This window comes from Ambystoma mexicanum, chromosome 9 (genome assembly GCF_040938575.1).
Source record: "Ambystoma mexicanum isolate Mex_15411 chromosome 9, UKY_AmexF1_1, whole genome shotgun sequence".
Lineage (NCBI taxonomy): Eukaryota > Metazoa > Chordata > Amphibia > Caudata > Ambystomatidae > Ambystoma > Ambystoma mexicanum.
The window spans coordinates 787,800,961-787,815,737 of record NC_090931.1 but is presented as its reverse complement, the minus strand read 5'-3'; the positions used below and the strand labels follow the sequence as shown (position 1 = coordinate 787,815,737).

The window sequence follows — 14,777 nt, the reverse complement described above, 5'->3', positions numbered from 1 at the left end:
ATTCATCCCCTGCGCCTGGTATGCATTCCCTACTGGTGCCGTACCCCGCTCCATGGCAATGCCTTGATGGGCATCTGGGCTGGCACGGCCAGATGCAGGTGGATGAAATGCTGGTATGAAGAGCCATTTTTCTAATGCAGCTATGCCCATTGTTTGACATCGCATGTCCATCTTTAGAAATGAAGACAGGTTCGCCAAAAAGGACGCTCCTTCGAATGCAAGTCTTGAAACTTTTTAGTTGGGCTGGTACTTCGGCCCAGCGATGGAACCGCCTTAATTGGAGTTGTCAATTCCGCCACCCATCGCCACCTGGCTGCCCTTCCTGTGAGCGACCAGCTACCCAAGTGGGGCGAACCCTCTCTGCTGCTGGTGTACCTGGGATTTTAGTGAGTAACGTCAAAAACACCCACCTTTCTGGGGGAAATGCAAAAACCCTCACACATACCACCCAGGTGAGCACATACTGTAGAGCAAGACTACCAAAGCAAGGTGCCATTTATTTGGTGTCACTGTTTTCAGGGCAAGCTTTTCGAACATGGTGCAGTTACTTTACCGAACCAACTTATTGACTAAACTCACGTGCTGGGTACAGCTATCAAGATCCTTTTGAACGCGACTGGGGGGGGGGGGGGTCACACCACGCCCCTGCAGCGGCAAGTGATGGACCCTGCCTGTTCTTCTCGCTCTGTCTTCATCAATCCATGGAGGATGGAGCGGCGGTGGACCCAAGCTAGCAGAATGCCCCTTCTCCCCCTTCCGTCCCTGGCGGAGCCCGCCACGATCTATTGATATAGTCTGCACCTTTCTCTTCCTTCTCCACATGCTTTCCCCAAAGTGCTCCAAGGCCACTGAAAGGCGGGGTACGGTGCTCTGCGCAGGAGAAACATAAATACAACACATTCCAATATGGTGCTCACTTTTTCACGTTTTACATTAAATTATGAAGTAAAGTACCGTGCTAAGCCCGCCTCATAGCTGCTTTGACCAAATATCTTGTGTACGCTTAGGAGGTACCGATTATGAGTGTTAACCCAATTCTTCATCAAACAAAGCCATATTCTTTTCAAATAAAATAAAGCCAGACTTTCACTTTATTTTTTGTAAGGCAAGGAGAGGATCACATGTTAACATTAAAATATAGTATACACGTATGTATTTTGGTATCTCTCCCAATCTCTCTCTCTCTATATATATATATATATATGTGTGTGTGCTGGTGATTGTGGAAATTCTATTTGAAATTAATGCTCTGATAAGATTATTTATCAACGTATACATTCAAGTTATGTTTGCTATGGAATTTGAGCAGACATTCTTTTGACTGACTGGCTTTGGTTTCTCTTTACTCACCCAGTTGTGTTTCCCTTCCAGCAATGTTGAATGTGTCAAACTCTTGCAGAGCAGCGGAGCAGATTTCCGTAAAAAGGACAAGTATGGCAGGTGAGTACACCCGTAAGAGTCGGGCATAGTTGCAACCTGAATGGGTAATGTTTACTCTCTGGGATCCCCTTGTGAGTTCCCCTTGTGTCTGTGGAGCACTGTTCCATGGCTCGCGCACTGTTGACGATGCAGAGATACTTGCCAACGATGTAACGAAACCTGTCAGGGACCTGATCCTGGTGGATGTGCAAGAAGCTATAATGTACACGAGTACAAATGCACATTGCAAGTTGGTGGCTTTAAAAATAAAAATGTGTTTGAAAGAGCTGTACCCAGCATGTCATATAAGGATCTAATGCACTCTGTGTGCTCTCTCTCTCTCTCGCGTGTTCTTGCCTATCTCTGTATCCACTCTCTCTGCTTCTCAGCCTGGAGACTATTTTACCCCTTTAGCTCCCTCGTTTCCCTTCTTGCTCTGGAGGCTGTGCCTTGAGGAGAGTATGTCTTTGTGTCTCTCCCCAGTTTTTGCTCTCCCTCTCCACACTCCTTTTCTCTCTCTCTCTCTCCCACTCTTGCTCTCGTCCTCCTGCTCTCTCGCTCACACACTCTGCCACACTCTCACACTTTCACTCGCTCTCTCTCACTGGCTCTCTTGCTCGCTCTCTCATATGATTCAGCTAGAGGGCAGGAGAATGAGTTAAGGATTCAGAGATGCAATGCCATATCGAACAAATTACAAAACGTGGCTAATTCTTGCCCCTAACCCCTGAATTCAGGAGCCATCTCCAGCCATAGTAACGGTCATCAGTGTAAGCTTAGTAGGCTGAAAGGTCCCCATCGAGCTCTGTAAACCTAAGCAAACAATTGATGCTACAACCGTAGGATTTAGATACGTATTATTTATTTAATGTGTTTCAGTTTACAAGTAAACTTTTTACATTGCATGAATATTAAAGACATTCAATTATACATTTCATCAGAATCATATAAAATATAAGATAAATTAATCAATAGCCAGTGATCAATACGAATGATATACACATACAATATTCTCAAAATATATATTCACAGTTTCCCCAAGTTTTACAAACTCCTTCCTGTTCTATGGTTTCGAAAATGGTGACCTGTTTCTGATTCTATGGTCATTCTCACAATCCTCTCTATTTTTTGCCAGACATTCTACATTGAAATATACACTTTCATATTCCTTGTATTAATGCACTGTTGCCAAAATGCCAGGTCTTTTATCGTGTCGGATTATATACATATCTACCATACGATTTAAGATACAACTCATTCAAATTGGGGCATTCAAATAATAAGTGCTTAGCAGTCTCAGTGATGTCCCTGTTTTTACATATACGACACCGTCGATCAATCCATGGTATTTGACTTACAGTCCTCGTGACTGACAATACCGGCAGATGAACCAATCTCAGAAGCAATACAAACCGTCTCAGTTTTGGAAACGGAGAAAGGTTCAGATACAACTGCGGCTTCTTAAAGGTATACAGCAGGTTTTGCCCATGTGTGGTCCCTGGCAGTGCCTATAAGAAGAAGCTCACTCGTTGGCTACCCAAACATTATAGTCCTCCTCATCATCTTCAGTGGGTTACATGTCTTTATACCGAAGTATAAAGAATGAACATATATCCAATATTTTATAGCGAAAAATGTTATAGAGAATGCACTTTATTTTCGGTTGGCCCCCCAGACCTGTGTTTCCCACCCCTAAAAACCCACCCGGACAGTTTCCCAAATATATTTAACCCTTTACCCCACCACTAAATGCATTCTCTATAAAAAATGTTCATTATAAAATATTCGATATATGTTCATTCTTTATAAGATATTCGATATTAAGACTGCAAACCTCTTCATTGTGGTAACCCAATCTGTTAAAGTGCCATCTTCTTGGTGAACAGTTCATGTTGTCCGCACAAAGAAAACACAATGACAAATGCATTCAGTATGGCCCTATTTTCTGTTTAAATCGTGTGTTTCGAGTAGGACGTTGAATGGGCTTGTAAGATTGTGTGTGAAGAAAATGTTGGCATGTGATTGTAGTCTCAGCTGAGAGGTAATGATTGAAAGCTTATGGTGGCTGAACTTTGTTTTTGCCCTACTGGGCTCTTTTAATGTACATTGGTGTGACGTGGCAGAAGCCTATGGTTTTACTCAGCAGTGCTTTCATTCACTTAAGTGTGTGATAAACTTACTGGGAACACGTGGCACTTCTCAGCCTAATTGTTGTCGTTTTAATAGAACATGTCCAGAGCTTTGCAGCAGGGTGGTGAGGCAAACCTAACCAAGGGAGGTTGAACAGTGGAATTTCTGTGCCTCTGGTCCATATCGGTCATCACGTGACTGAGCTCATGGAGCTGCAGGCCTTTTGATAATAGAGCTATCAGAAAGAGAAGAGGACTGCATCTAGAAGTGCAGGCGGTAGTTTGCCTTCCAGAAGGAGGTGTATCAGTAGCCCGGCCAGGTCCAGATTGCAGGCTGACTGGACTGATCACATGTGATGAGGCGGTGTGCAGTGCAGTCCGCATACCAAGGACGTCATTAGTAGCATCAACATTACCAGGGCCCAAGGACGCCACAAAGAGCAGATAACAAAAATGGCAAGGCGAGTGGAGAAATCCGAAGGGGGCTTTCTGAAGTAGAAGCCGGGGAAGCAAGCCTGAGAGTGATGAGCGTAATTGTAGTGCCACAGAAGGAGAGAACGCAGAAGCCTAAGCTAACAAAGGAGGTCAGAAGGCAGAGGCACAGTCTGAGAAAGCCCAGTGCATGTTGAGGAACGAGGTAGAGTGCCCAGGTCCGATATAATCCAGACTGTGAGAGAGAATTGATGCATGCTGGGAATTGATATCCCATACACCTGCAAGCGATCCACAAATTGCATGAAGGTTGTTGCATGCTGGGAAAACAAATTCACATATCCCACCCAAGGTCTAAGAAAAATTGTGAGACGGACATTTAATATAAAAAAAACAATAAGCATCAGATCAAAATAAGATGCATGATAATCATCAATGACAAATGCAAAAAAATAAGCTTCTGTTCCCTGGCTCAGTCTGCCTCATCGGAGGACCTCTTATTGCTTAAGCATGCAGGCGCACTCCTGTGCCCGCTCTTCAATCGGAAAGCTAGAAAGTGCTGCGGAACAAAGCCACCATTAAATTGCCCAACTGACGTTATGCATTCTTGAAGGCAGATGGCTCCATGTAACACAGGCATCAGTCTGAAATAGGTAACAAAAAAAGGATGACGCAACCAGTGACCAATTATAGAGCCATTTCGCCACCTGATGTTATGGATAAAATATTTAGTTCATGTCTCAAAGACAACATATTTTATCCTGCTTATGAAATAAAAAACCGTCAGATCTCACAGAATTCCCAGCAAACTTGCAGTTGGAAGTTCATGTAACCAAAGTTTTATATTTTTTCATTTTATTGGTGGTTTGTGCAGTGCCAAACAGCTCACCTTAGGCCCCTAACGGATGAAAGGAAGCAATAGTGGTTGGTGGGTGAAGGAAAGGGCACAGCCATAAAACAAAGAACGTGATTTACAAACATTCACGGTTAGGCAAGAGTTTAGAATGTCTGAGTGTCATTAGTGCCTCTTTAAAAAGAATGAACTTAGTTCAACAATCCTTAATATATAGTTCTTCGGATGCCAGTGCATTGGGAACTGAGCATGTGCACAGCCATCCTTACCCTGAGACCGGCTATGATTCCATTACCTCTGGACAGCCCTGGGACCCCAATGGAGTGGCTGATGTCAGCCATTCATTTCTCACATACACATCCTGAGGCTGTCCGAATCAGTATTTCTGAGTCTGCTTAGGCTCAGATGCCATGCACTATTTTTCCTTTGAAGCGCTTAGACGCCGAGCACTTGTCTTCGGTGTGGTCCCTTAGAAAGCAGATATTACACTCTGTGTGTCCTCCTGAAGGAACTTCATATTACTGTGAGTAACCTGAAAGATTAGGACAAACAGAAATGTAAATATGTGGGAATTGGAAGCATTCTAATTCCACTGGAAAAATGTTGTATAGTATCCTCGAACGCTCTCCCTACTGTGCACCCGTTTGGTGGGTGTGACTCTATGAATTCGCAAAAGTGTGGTGACTTAGAACTTGAACAACGAGATGTCTTCTGGTGTCGAATAAAGCGGTCATGTGATGTCAAGTTGAAAAGTTAGTCTATGCTCCAATCACATGCGACCAACTGATGGAGGATGACGATCAATGAAGTGTCAATTGTAGTGTGACTGCAATGCCCCTGTCAACACCCTTTTCATTTTCAAAGAAAACCTTTTGATATTCCAGACCAAGCATGTCATTCTAAGCAGGCACAAGGCACAGAAAGAAGATTGCTGGGAAATTAATACTCACAATGTGCTTTAAAGTTACAAAACGTTTAATGTTAGGGTGAGTGTTGTGAAAAAACGAAATGAGCCCCAAGTCCAGTATGCCTTGTGCACTTTGTGATAAAATGGTTATAATCTTGAATCACCGTTTTGTCAACTGTAAAGGTTTGTTGTCATTAAGTTCCAAAAACTCTCTTCGATTTAATGCAGAGCAGGCTGGAAAACCCTGGTGGTGTTTGTCTCCTTCCCCTTTCCCATTGGGGTATTTTGAAAGAGTACAATATGAGTGTACCAGGCTGTCCATCTTGAAAAGATAACCTTATATCAGAAAATAATGTGTGTGGTTATTCTAGGTTTTATTAATGTGCTTTGTTCCGTAAAACAAGTGTAACATTCTTATCATGACTAAAATATATACTGGATGTGATCATTAGAAAGGAACATTTTAATAAGCCAGTTTACAATATTAGTACAATTATATTTCCTTTGTAAAAGCTGCTTTTGCTAAAAAAGCACTGCACCCTGAAGATATAACAACGCCTCCTCTCCCCCAAGAAATATTTGTTACTTCTGGTGAAGCTGCTGTCTGCAACGGCTGGGATGGCTTTAGCAAATGCGCACCAGACTATGCGACCCTTGTCACATAGAGAGAGACCGGCACAGCAAGAGAGCGGGCGCTAGATCGGCGCATGATATGCTGGGTACAACTCAGTGGGTGGAATACAGAAGTGTTTGGTCATTTAAACCAGGGTCAAAGGCACAATAGCATTTGCATCCGTGAAAGCCAAACTCCTACACTGTGTTAATGTGATGGGTACCAACCCCAAGGGACAACAATCACCTGAATGGCTGGCGCTTTTATTCAAAATTCAAAGTGAACAAACTACTCCAACGTCAGGTCTGTTTGGATGGTGGTTAGGTCTAGCGGAATATCATTGTGTAGCTGTGATCAAAAGGTCATTCTTACAGTCTGACAATGCTGATTTTTCTGCTATATTTTGCTCTTATTGTGTATACATAAGGCCCTATTAGCTAATAAATCTGAAATTCTTGTCTACACAAATGAATTTTGCCATGGGAACATCAGGACCTGAGGGAAGTGGGCGCACAGGACCTAGCTACCCACCCCTCAAAAAATATGTATTAAATGTAGACTAGTGTACAGGCCTGTGTACACTAGCCAAAGTTCAGGCTTTCATTGACACACCAGGACCGCTATATATCCTAAGCCCACAGCTCCCTCTAGCAGTGACAACAGGCAAAGCAGCGAATTGGACCACTGTTTATCCTATCCTAAGGCAACTGCTCCCTCTAGCGGTAACAGCATGCAAAGCTACTGATTGGACAAACATACAGGGACAAACATGCATCTAGCCTTTTATTATACATAAGGAAAAAACTGAAACATGTATCAGACTTATGGGCACTGAAATGATTAATGGAGTTTATGTACCGTATATGTAAAACTGTAATTGTTATATGCATATTAAATAAATAAATAAATAAATAAAGATTAATGGAGTTGGCATGCTTATTTGATCTGGGCTACACATGGGGATTTGCAGCAGCACAGGTACGGGGTGCACAAGTTGGTTGGTTTTTCAGTTATAGTAAGTGGGAGTGCCTAAGATGTGCTTTCCAAGTGGGTATTCACGAGAAGAGCACAATTTGTATTGTGCTTGCAATCAAAGTTTTATTAAGTGGTTCTGTAAGTGGCACTGTGTTGTTAAGTAACATCTACATTGGTCAGTGTTGGGCAATATTATATCCAGTTTATCAACCTGAGAAGGATGAAATGCTGAGTCAGTCTTCCTCTGTGAGAGAGAGAGGGCATCAACAATCATTTTGATGGGCGTTGGCATAGTGGTGAATAAGAACTGCTCTTGTTCACTTTCTCTAGAAAAAGGTTTGCATTTCTTGCATCAATTGTAGTAGTAATAACTGTTTTTTTTATTGCGCTTGTTATCGCAGTGTTTGCCAATTGGTTATCCTGTAAATGCTCGGGTGTTACACTGTTCCAATGGGTACTTGATTTTGATATATGGAAATCTGAGACGGCCTTACAGAGATTCAAATGTCCTGCAAGTTGCACACAGAGCTCGAAGCACGTGCTGAGCCACCAGAACTATATCTGCCCTGGATTGACACTTTGTAGGGAGGTGTGCGTAGGGAGCAGGCGGATTAGAATTTTTTTGAATGGATTTTGAGTAAAGTTGACCCACGGGTCAATACTACACGAGCAGGTAAAGTTAGGTGTTAATGGGGCTTTAGTCTGGTCTCCCGGAGATGGGGAGTATGCGTGGTATACTTTTAATTTCTTGGGTTGTGATATCAAGGGAACCCCTGGAGCTCCGGCTGTGGGGATATTTTGTAATTCTTCGGTTGTGCTGTGCCTGCAATGGCGATGCGTGGGAGCTTAATTTCAGTGCTTGTGTTTGTTGCATAGTGACCATGAAACATCGCGTGGATTACTTGATTTTGTTCGGTGTGGAGCATCAACCAGATGTTCGAGGAGCAGGTTGTTCATTTTTGTTCTAACATTAAGTTTGGACTGAGAGCACAGGGATGATATGATATGATAGGTTATTTATAATGCGCTTAATACCCAGAGGTTTCTAAGTGCGGACCCGGGGATGGAACCTGTGTTGCTCCGTGTCGTCTTGCGTCCAAAGCGAACGCGTTGCCCCTAAGCTATCCTCCCGAGATGGGGAAGAATACTTTCATATTCTTGAGTTGTGGTGTGTAGGGCTTGTGGGTGCTTGTAGATCAAGTAAATTAATTTTTGGCTTTGAAATGAACTACGGTTGTGGAGTTAGGGAAGCAAGTACATTAGGGACACCCATTTTGAAAGAAATGTGGATTAGGGGTGTGCATAAGCCCCAGGTGCGTGGGACAAATAAGCCTGTCTGGTTTTGTTTGGTGTGATGAATCTGAGAATGTCACACTGCTTTCCCGGAGGTTGCCTTGTAATGGGAGGGTGGGAAATCCATGCCCTTAAGCAGACCAGGTAGCCGGGAAATCCTAGAGGCGTTGATAGGGGGGGCTGAGAGGGATATAGCCCCAGGTCTTTTGGTTGTAGCCCCGTATAGAAGCTCAGGTGCTACAACCGAAATGCTAGCTAGCCCAGAGACCCGCCAGTCCCAACATTAGCTTACCCCCTGATCTTTTCCAGACCTAGCAACACCCCTGCCCAGACCCAATAAATGGAACAGTCAAAGTAAATGATAAAGGCCTATTTTATTGATCAGATATATCAAACGAGAACAGTCATAAGTAATAATCCTCATGGCTCTCAGCTCTTTCAATGCAGGTAACAGATTATAAACGCCAGCCGCTTCGTCATCAGCATGGTATGACAAACTAAGTTACAAAACCTGTGAGGGAAGGGGATTGATTATGGGAATATTCTCCACATACGATATATTGGGTTTAGTGTCCGCATTGTTTATGCCGTATCTGAGGCCCCCACCCGGAACTACCTCTAAATTGATAATGTTGACTACATGTAATTTCTTTACCTCGGGATTGGCTGGTGTGTTAGTGATGAGATATCATGAATTGAGGCTATGGCTTGGTTGGCTTGGACTTCTCCAACCTTGATTATTTGGTAGAGCACTGCTTTCCCAATTTAAACTTTGCATCTCTAGGCCATGAGTCAGGGCCTCTAGCTTTGAACTTAACCTTGTCCTGTATCGTAGTTCCGAGAACCTTTAAGGAGTTGCTGGCAGGTGCATTCCTGGATCTTGCCTTAATGAGTAGACACTGTCTTCAACCCCAGGTCACGTGGGGCGAGACCACATTTTGAATCATTTTGCTTGCCTTTTAATGGGATTTTCGTCTATTTGGATATGGGTGTCTTTACCCTTCCTGTCCTCTAGAGACTTGGTCGAACTACTTTCCTTCAATATTGTCTCCTAATTAAGGAGCATCTGGTCTTGGGTTGTTTTTCCTAGACTTAATCTAAGAGAAATGTTTTTGCCCTTGGGCATTCCCTTCCGTTCTCCATGGTGCCGGCCCAAGACTCCCCTTTCTACTGTAACCATGGCAGGGGTTGAGCAGTTGCCTTCTGCGTTGCTCGACACAGTGATTTTAGCTAATTCAGAAATTTTGTTGTACTTGAGGGCTCTGCGTCTCCCCTATTGCCTTCCATTCACTGACTGTAGCTTCGCTGACCATCTTGTTTTATATGGCCACTCATTCTTGTTGCTCCTTTGGCATTTTGAACCGGCTTTTATGCGTATTTCTCGTGGGTCTAACGTTTCAGCGTATAGAGTGTGTTTTCTTACCGATTGAGCGCAAGTATGTTCTTCAGGTCTAAGTGCAGTTTGACCTATTCTTTGCATAGATTCATGGTGGATGTATATCTGCTTTGTGTCTAAGGCACCTACGTGTGTCAGCGCAAACAGTGACGTTATTTGCTTGGATACCCTCATCACACCAGGTTCAGTTCATCTTGATTTTGCATGTTCACCTCCTGTTAAGAACTCCCACCCATTCCGATTCCCGGCTTACTATGTCAACGCTCACCACGTTCATTGGCAGTTGCGGGCGCAGAGGCAAGTTCTGCATCTCATGGCAGCATTTCCGGAAAGCTGTGGGTGCAGAGACTTGCGAAACCGCTCAGTGGCAGGCCTCCCACATCAACATGCTGCGGTGGTGCCGGGCTAACGGCACAGAGACGAGTCAGGCTGATTTGATTTTTTTTCCTGATCTCCATGGAAACCCCACTTGAACATGGCGCTTCCGATCCTTTCCTCCGAAGCATATCGTATCACGTGAATGCCGCCGCACCCAGCAACTTTATTTAAGTGGCAACTAGATGCTCACAAAGCGTTCTCGCAACGGGTTCCAGACCCCATTTTGGTCTCTGGACCCTGGATTGTAAAGTATCTTAGTGCTTACTCCTTCGTTACTTAGGTTTTTAGTTAGGTTTCCTGTTTACCAATACTTTGTTTGTATGGAACACTCATTAACAGACTGGAGTTAGGAATACTTCATCATCGTCATTGCTAGCCATAACTACCTCTAGGTATATTGCTGTGCTTCTTGCTGTTCTCATTGTTTCTACTGACATTCCTATCAGCACTATACTTACCACCTTTACCCTGCCCCCCTCTGCAGCTCCTGTACCCTGTAGTTCTCACCCTACAACAGATAGGAGGTGTATACAGTAGCAGTTCCACCAGGGGGAAGACACTCCATTGTGTAGTCATACTTTACCAGTGGATTGTGTTCTTACTGGTGGGCTGTTTACCTCTTCCTGCTCCTGAGAGACCCTCAGCTCGTCGTGATCATCACACCTCCTCTCTGATTACTTCAGGATAAGGCAAGGTATGGTTGTCTGAGTGAATACCGCCTTTTACGTCCATGATACGGCAGTGGGAAGGCAAAGGGTTCCATGGATGATGCTCTCCTGTCATTCCTTTGATATGGAGGCAGGGGAGGGACCGATGCTGTAGATGCCGTATTCATCTGTCTCTAGATAGCCTCTTTCCATGTGGCCAGGAGACGGTAGCCGCTACCTGATCCTGACCCTGCGGGTGGCTATATGAAGGAGGACCACCTGGGGAAGGTGATCATCAGGGAGATGGCATGACATTGATGGAGGAGGACACATACTCCCCATTCCCTTTTAGGGAAGGACCTTCCATTCCCCTTTCCTTAATGGCATATTGTGACATTGGGCCTCATTATAAGTTTGCTGGTCTGGTAACAACAGTACCGGTAAACTTGCCGGTACTGTTGTTCCGGACCGGCAAACTACGAGTTCTGCTTGCGTGTACCTTCCCACCCGCCAGGTCTGACCTGGCGGGCGTACTGGCACCGGGGGAAAGCATGTCGCATGCACCGGCACCATTCACGAATGGTGCCAGTGCATCTGACCTCCCCATTCCCATTGAGCCCTTTTAGGCTCCCTAAAGTAGCATTTAGTTAATATATATACGCCCAACCATTTTGGCCACAAATACCATGCCTTGCCGGCAGCGTGGCAATGTGATTGACACATTAAACTGAGAGACAAGCAGAACATAGAGCCAAGCAGTGGCTCGGAAAGGGGCCTGACCGTTTTGGCCACAAATACGACATGCCAGTAGAAAGGCAAGTCATTGTATTTGTCCCAGTCGCAGTAAGTCAGAACTACGGTAGGGTGAAAAGTCACAGTAACGGTAGAGTCTCAATGATGTGGGTGTCGTTTTTGTATGATTCTGTATTTATCGCCCAAACACGTTCAACAATGAAAGTAAGCAATCACAAAAATGTACTTTGTAACTTAATAACATGGAACCTTTCACTATATGAATTGTATATGTTTGTTCATAAACTTTAGCTTCCTACCGGAAACTTGAATAGGTTAAAATGCAACATTGTTTAGGCGGCAACAAAGTACTCAATATGTTTTGCAGGATGATCTCATACCAACTCACTGTGACATATCTGAAGGTTATCCGGTAGAATTTCAAATATGCCTTTTTTTTAAATGTTACATGTACACAGTGTTAAACTTTAATAGTAATGCAAACATTGCAATCAAACGATTTAACTATCTTTTTTCAGAGTTTATATTGTAAGGTCGAACATCATTAAATCAAATTTCCTCAAGACATATTTTGTGAGATCAACAATTTTAACATTCAATTGTTTAACAATTGAACCATTTTTGTTGAATTTGTTATGTACAAGGAATGTACTACCGAAGCGGTCAAAATTGAAGAGACACATGGACCAGGCATGAGATATTGTAAAATATCAGTTATCTTCCATTTTACCTTTCATGTAATATTTAATGTTTTAAGGGTTTCCATATGGAACTTGGGTTCCATTTGTAGATAGGTATATATGTTTCTTGAAGTGGAAGAGTAAATTGCTTGGTTTATACATTTTCAAAATGCTGTGTTTCAGCTTGGTCTTGTGGTCAGCAAATCAAATTGGACTGTTTCAAGGCAAATTAGGAAAACAAGGGTAAATAATCGACAGGTTTAAAAAGAAATGTTGTTTAGAAGGTATTTTATTGATATTACATTTTGAGGTTGTAATTGAACTATTCTGTATGTGTTAAGCATGTTTTCTTATCGAACTAGAGGCCTAAGAACAAGTGGTGCATAAAGACTCGGACAACAAGAATTAATGATGTTGCTTGCCAAACCAATGTCACTTGAGAGCAACTACGTTTTGAGGCACAGAATGGTCCTGGTCTAGATTGAGTCATGATGCACATGTCCAGTGGCCGTACTTTGAATGGAATGTCACCAGTGACCCATGGAAAGTAACAATAGATCATAGTTACAGCCCACAGCACCACCAAGAAGCGACAGACGACACAGAAGAAGTTTCAGAATTGCTTGCAGACCCGCTCACACAATCCACACCCTCTAAAAAATGTTAACGAAGAAAGAGACAATGTTCCCAAATACATGAAGTAACTGAAGCATCTTCGCAATTGATAGACGATTGTGCTCATGATCTTGACTTCATTCTTCCTAGTGTGGAGGACTTGCCCACTACCATCGAATCGCATACCACTGTACTGCAGAATGATTGGCTGTTATGAGAGCCACAATACATTGTATTTGACTGCTGCATGATGAAGATTACGAAAATTATTAAATATGATCATTAATTACATAGGAGGATTTGTGGGAAGCCATTGCTGAGGTGTAATCATGTATTCAAGGTGGTAACCTGAAGATCAAGGGTAGCTGTGTCTACAATCATAAAACATTTTGGTGGTCTGCCCAACCGATGCTTGGAAAAGTGCCTGCTGGAAATGTACTTTGTTCATCTGCTTTGTTTAGTGGATCAACGTTTAGTAACATTTCAAGTTTCTGTTAATTTGTGGGACTTGATTTCCTTGCTAAAACCTCAAACTACAAATCGAAAACATTTCTTGTTCCCAGCTATTAGCCAGGCCTGGAATCTCTAACAGATTACAATGGACAATCGTTGTGCAAGTGTCTGAATATACATCTTCTGTTACCATGGAGAAATATGGTTTAATTAAATCTATTGAAGTTCTGCAATCCAGAGGAATGCAAATAGACCTGATAGCCACTGACAGTCAAGTTGGATAAGTAAAGGCCAAGTGAGAGCAGTACCCACACAAAAAGTATCAATATGATATATGGCACATCGCAATCAATTTCTAAAAAAAACTACAGCTGCTGGTAAAAAAAAATAGGGTACAGAAAACATTTTAAATTGGTCACAGACCAATAATATGTATTTGTGTTATGCACGAACAGGAGTAGCTTTCCTTCAAAACACTTCAAGTTTTCAGAAAGGGTCATGGAAAGGGGTGAAACGGATGGCCCGATTCACTCTGCAGGGCACACGCTTGATGGTTGGATCTTCTCTGACCCCCCCCCCCTCTCCAGCCCTCTGACCACTCCTCTCTCCTGGAGTTATCACTCCCCCCACCCCCATTCCTCCCATCTCTCCCTCTCTACCCCTCAGACCAAGCCAACTCCAACACTGCTTCCTACCTTCTCGGTCATCCGACCCATTAAGCGTGTGTCAGTCGAGGCTTTCGCTGGCACTTTCCCTCCTCCCCCTCCTCCTCTTCTTGTGGACTCTCCCCCTGAGACAGCCCTTTCCATGCTCAACTCTTCGATCTCTGATACTCTGGATGTTCTTGCCCCTGTCATGAGGATCCGCCTGAAGCCCAAAGCCAAGTGCAACTCTTGGTATGACTCTGACCTAGCTACCTTTAAACGCAAGTGTTGGGTTGCTGAGAGAAAATGGTGGGCTTCCTGTGCATCCTCTGACAAATCGGCCTGCCGCCTGCTCCAAAGGCAGAACCGGTTCCTCATCCAAACTAAGAAGAGAGCAGACATCCAAGCCTGCCTCTCTGCGGCATCTAATAACTCGGCCAAACTTTTTAAAATCCGCAAGGAGCAGGCCAACCCTGCTGCAGTCTCTACCTCTCCTGTCGCCTCCCAAGCCCTCTGCAATGCCCTTACCTCTCACTTCATCTCTAAAACCCAGGACATCCTGTCCAGCCTCTCGTCCTCTCCACCTCTTC

At 43.7% G+C, this 14,777-nt stretch overlaps 1 protein-coding gene across 4 annotated transcripts in view; it reads left to right on the top strand.

Moving 5' to 3' along the window:
• ANKRD44 (ankyrin repeat domain 44) overlaps nucleotides 1-14,777 on the top strand; it is a 1,456,106-nt gene that overhangs the window by 707,089 nt on the left and 734,240 nt on the right. For all 4 annotated transcript variants that reach the window (XM_069615728.1, XM_069615729.1, XM_069615727.1 and 1 more), the window contains exon 13: nucleotides 1,372-1,440. In XM_069615728.1, coding sequence (XP_069471829.1) covers nucleotides 1,372-1,440 — 69 coding nt within the window. The remainder of the gene's footprint in view (nucleotides 1-1,371; nucleotides 1,441-14,777) is intronic.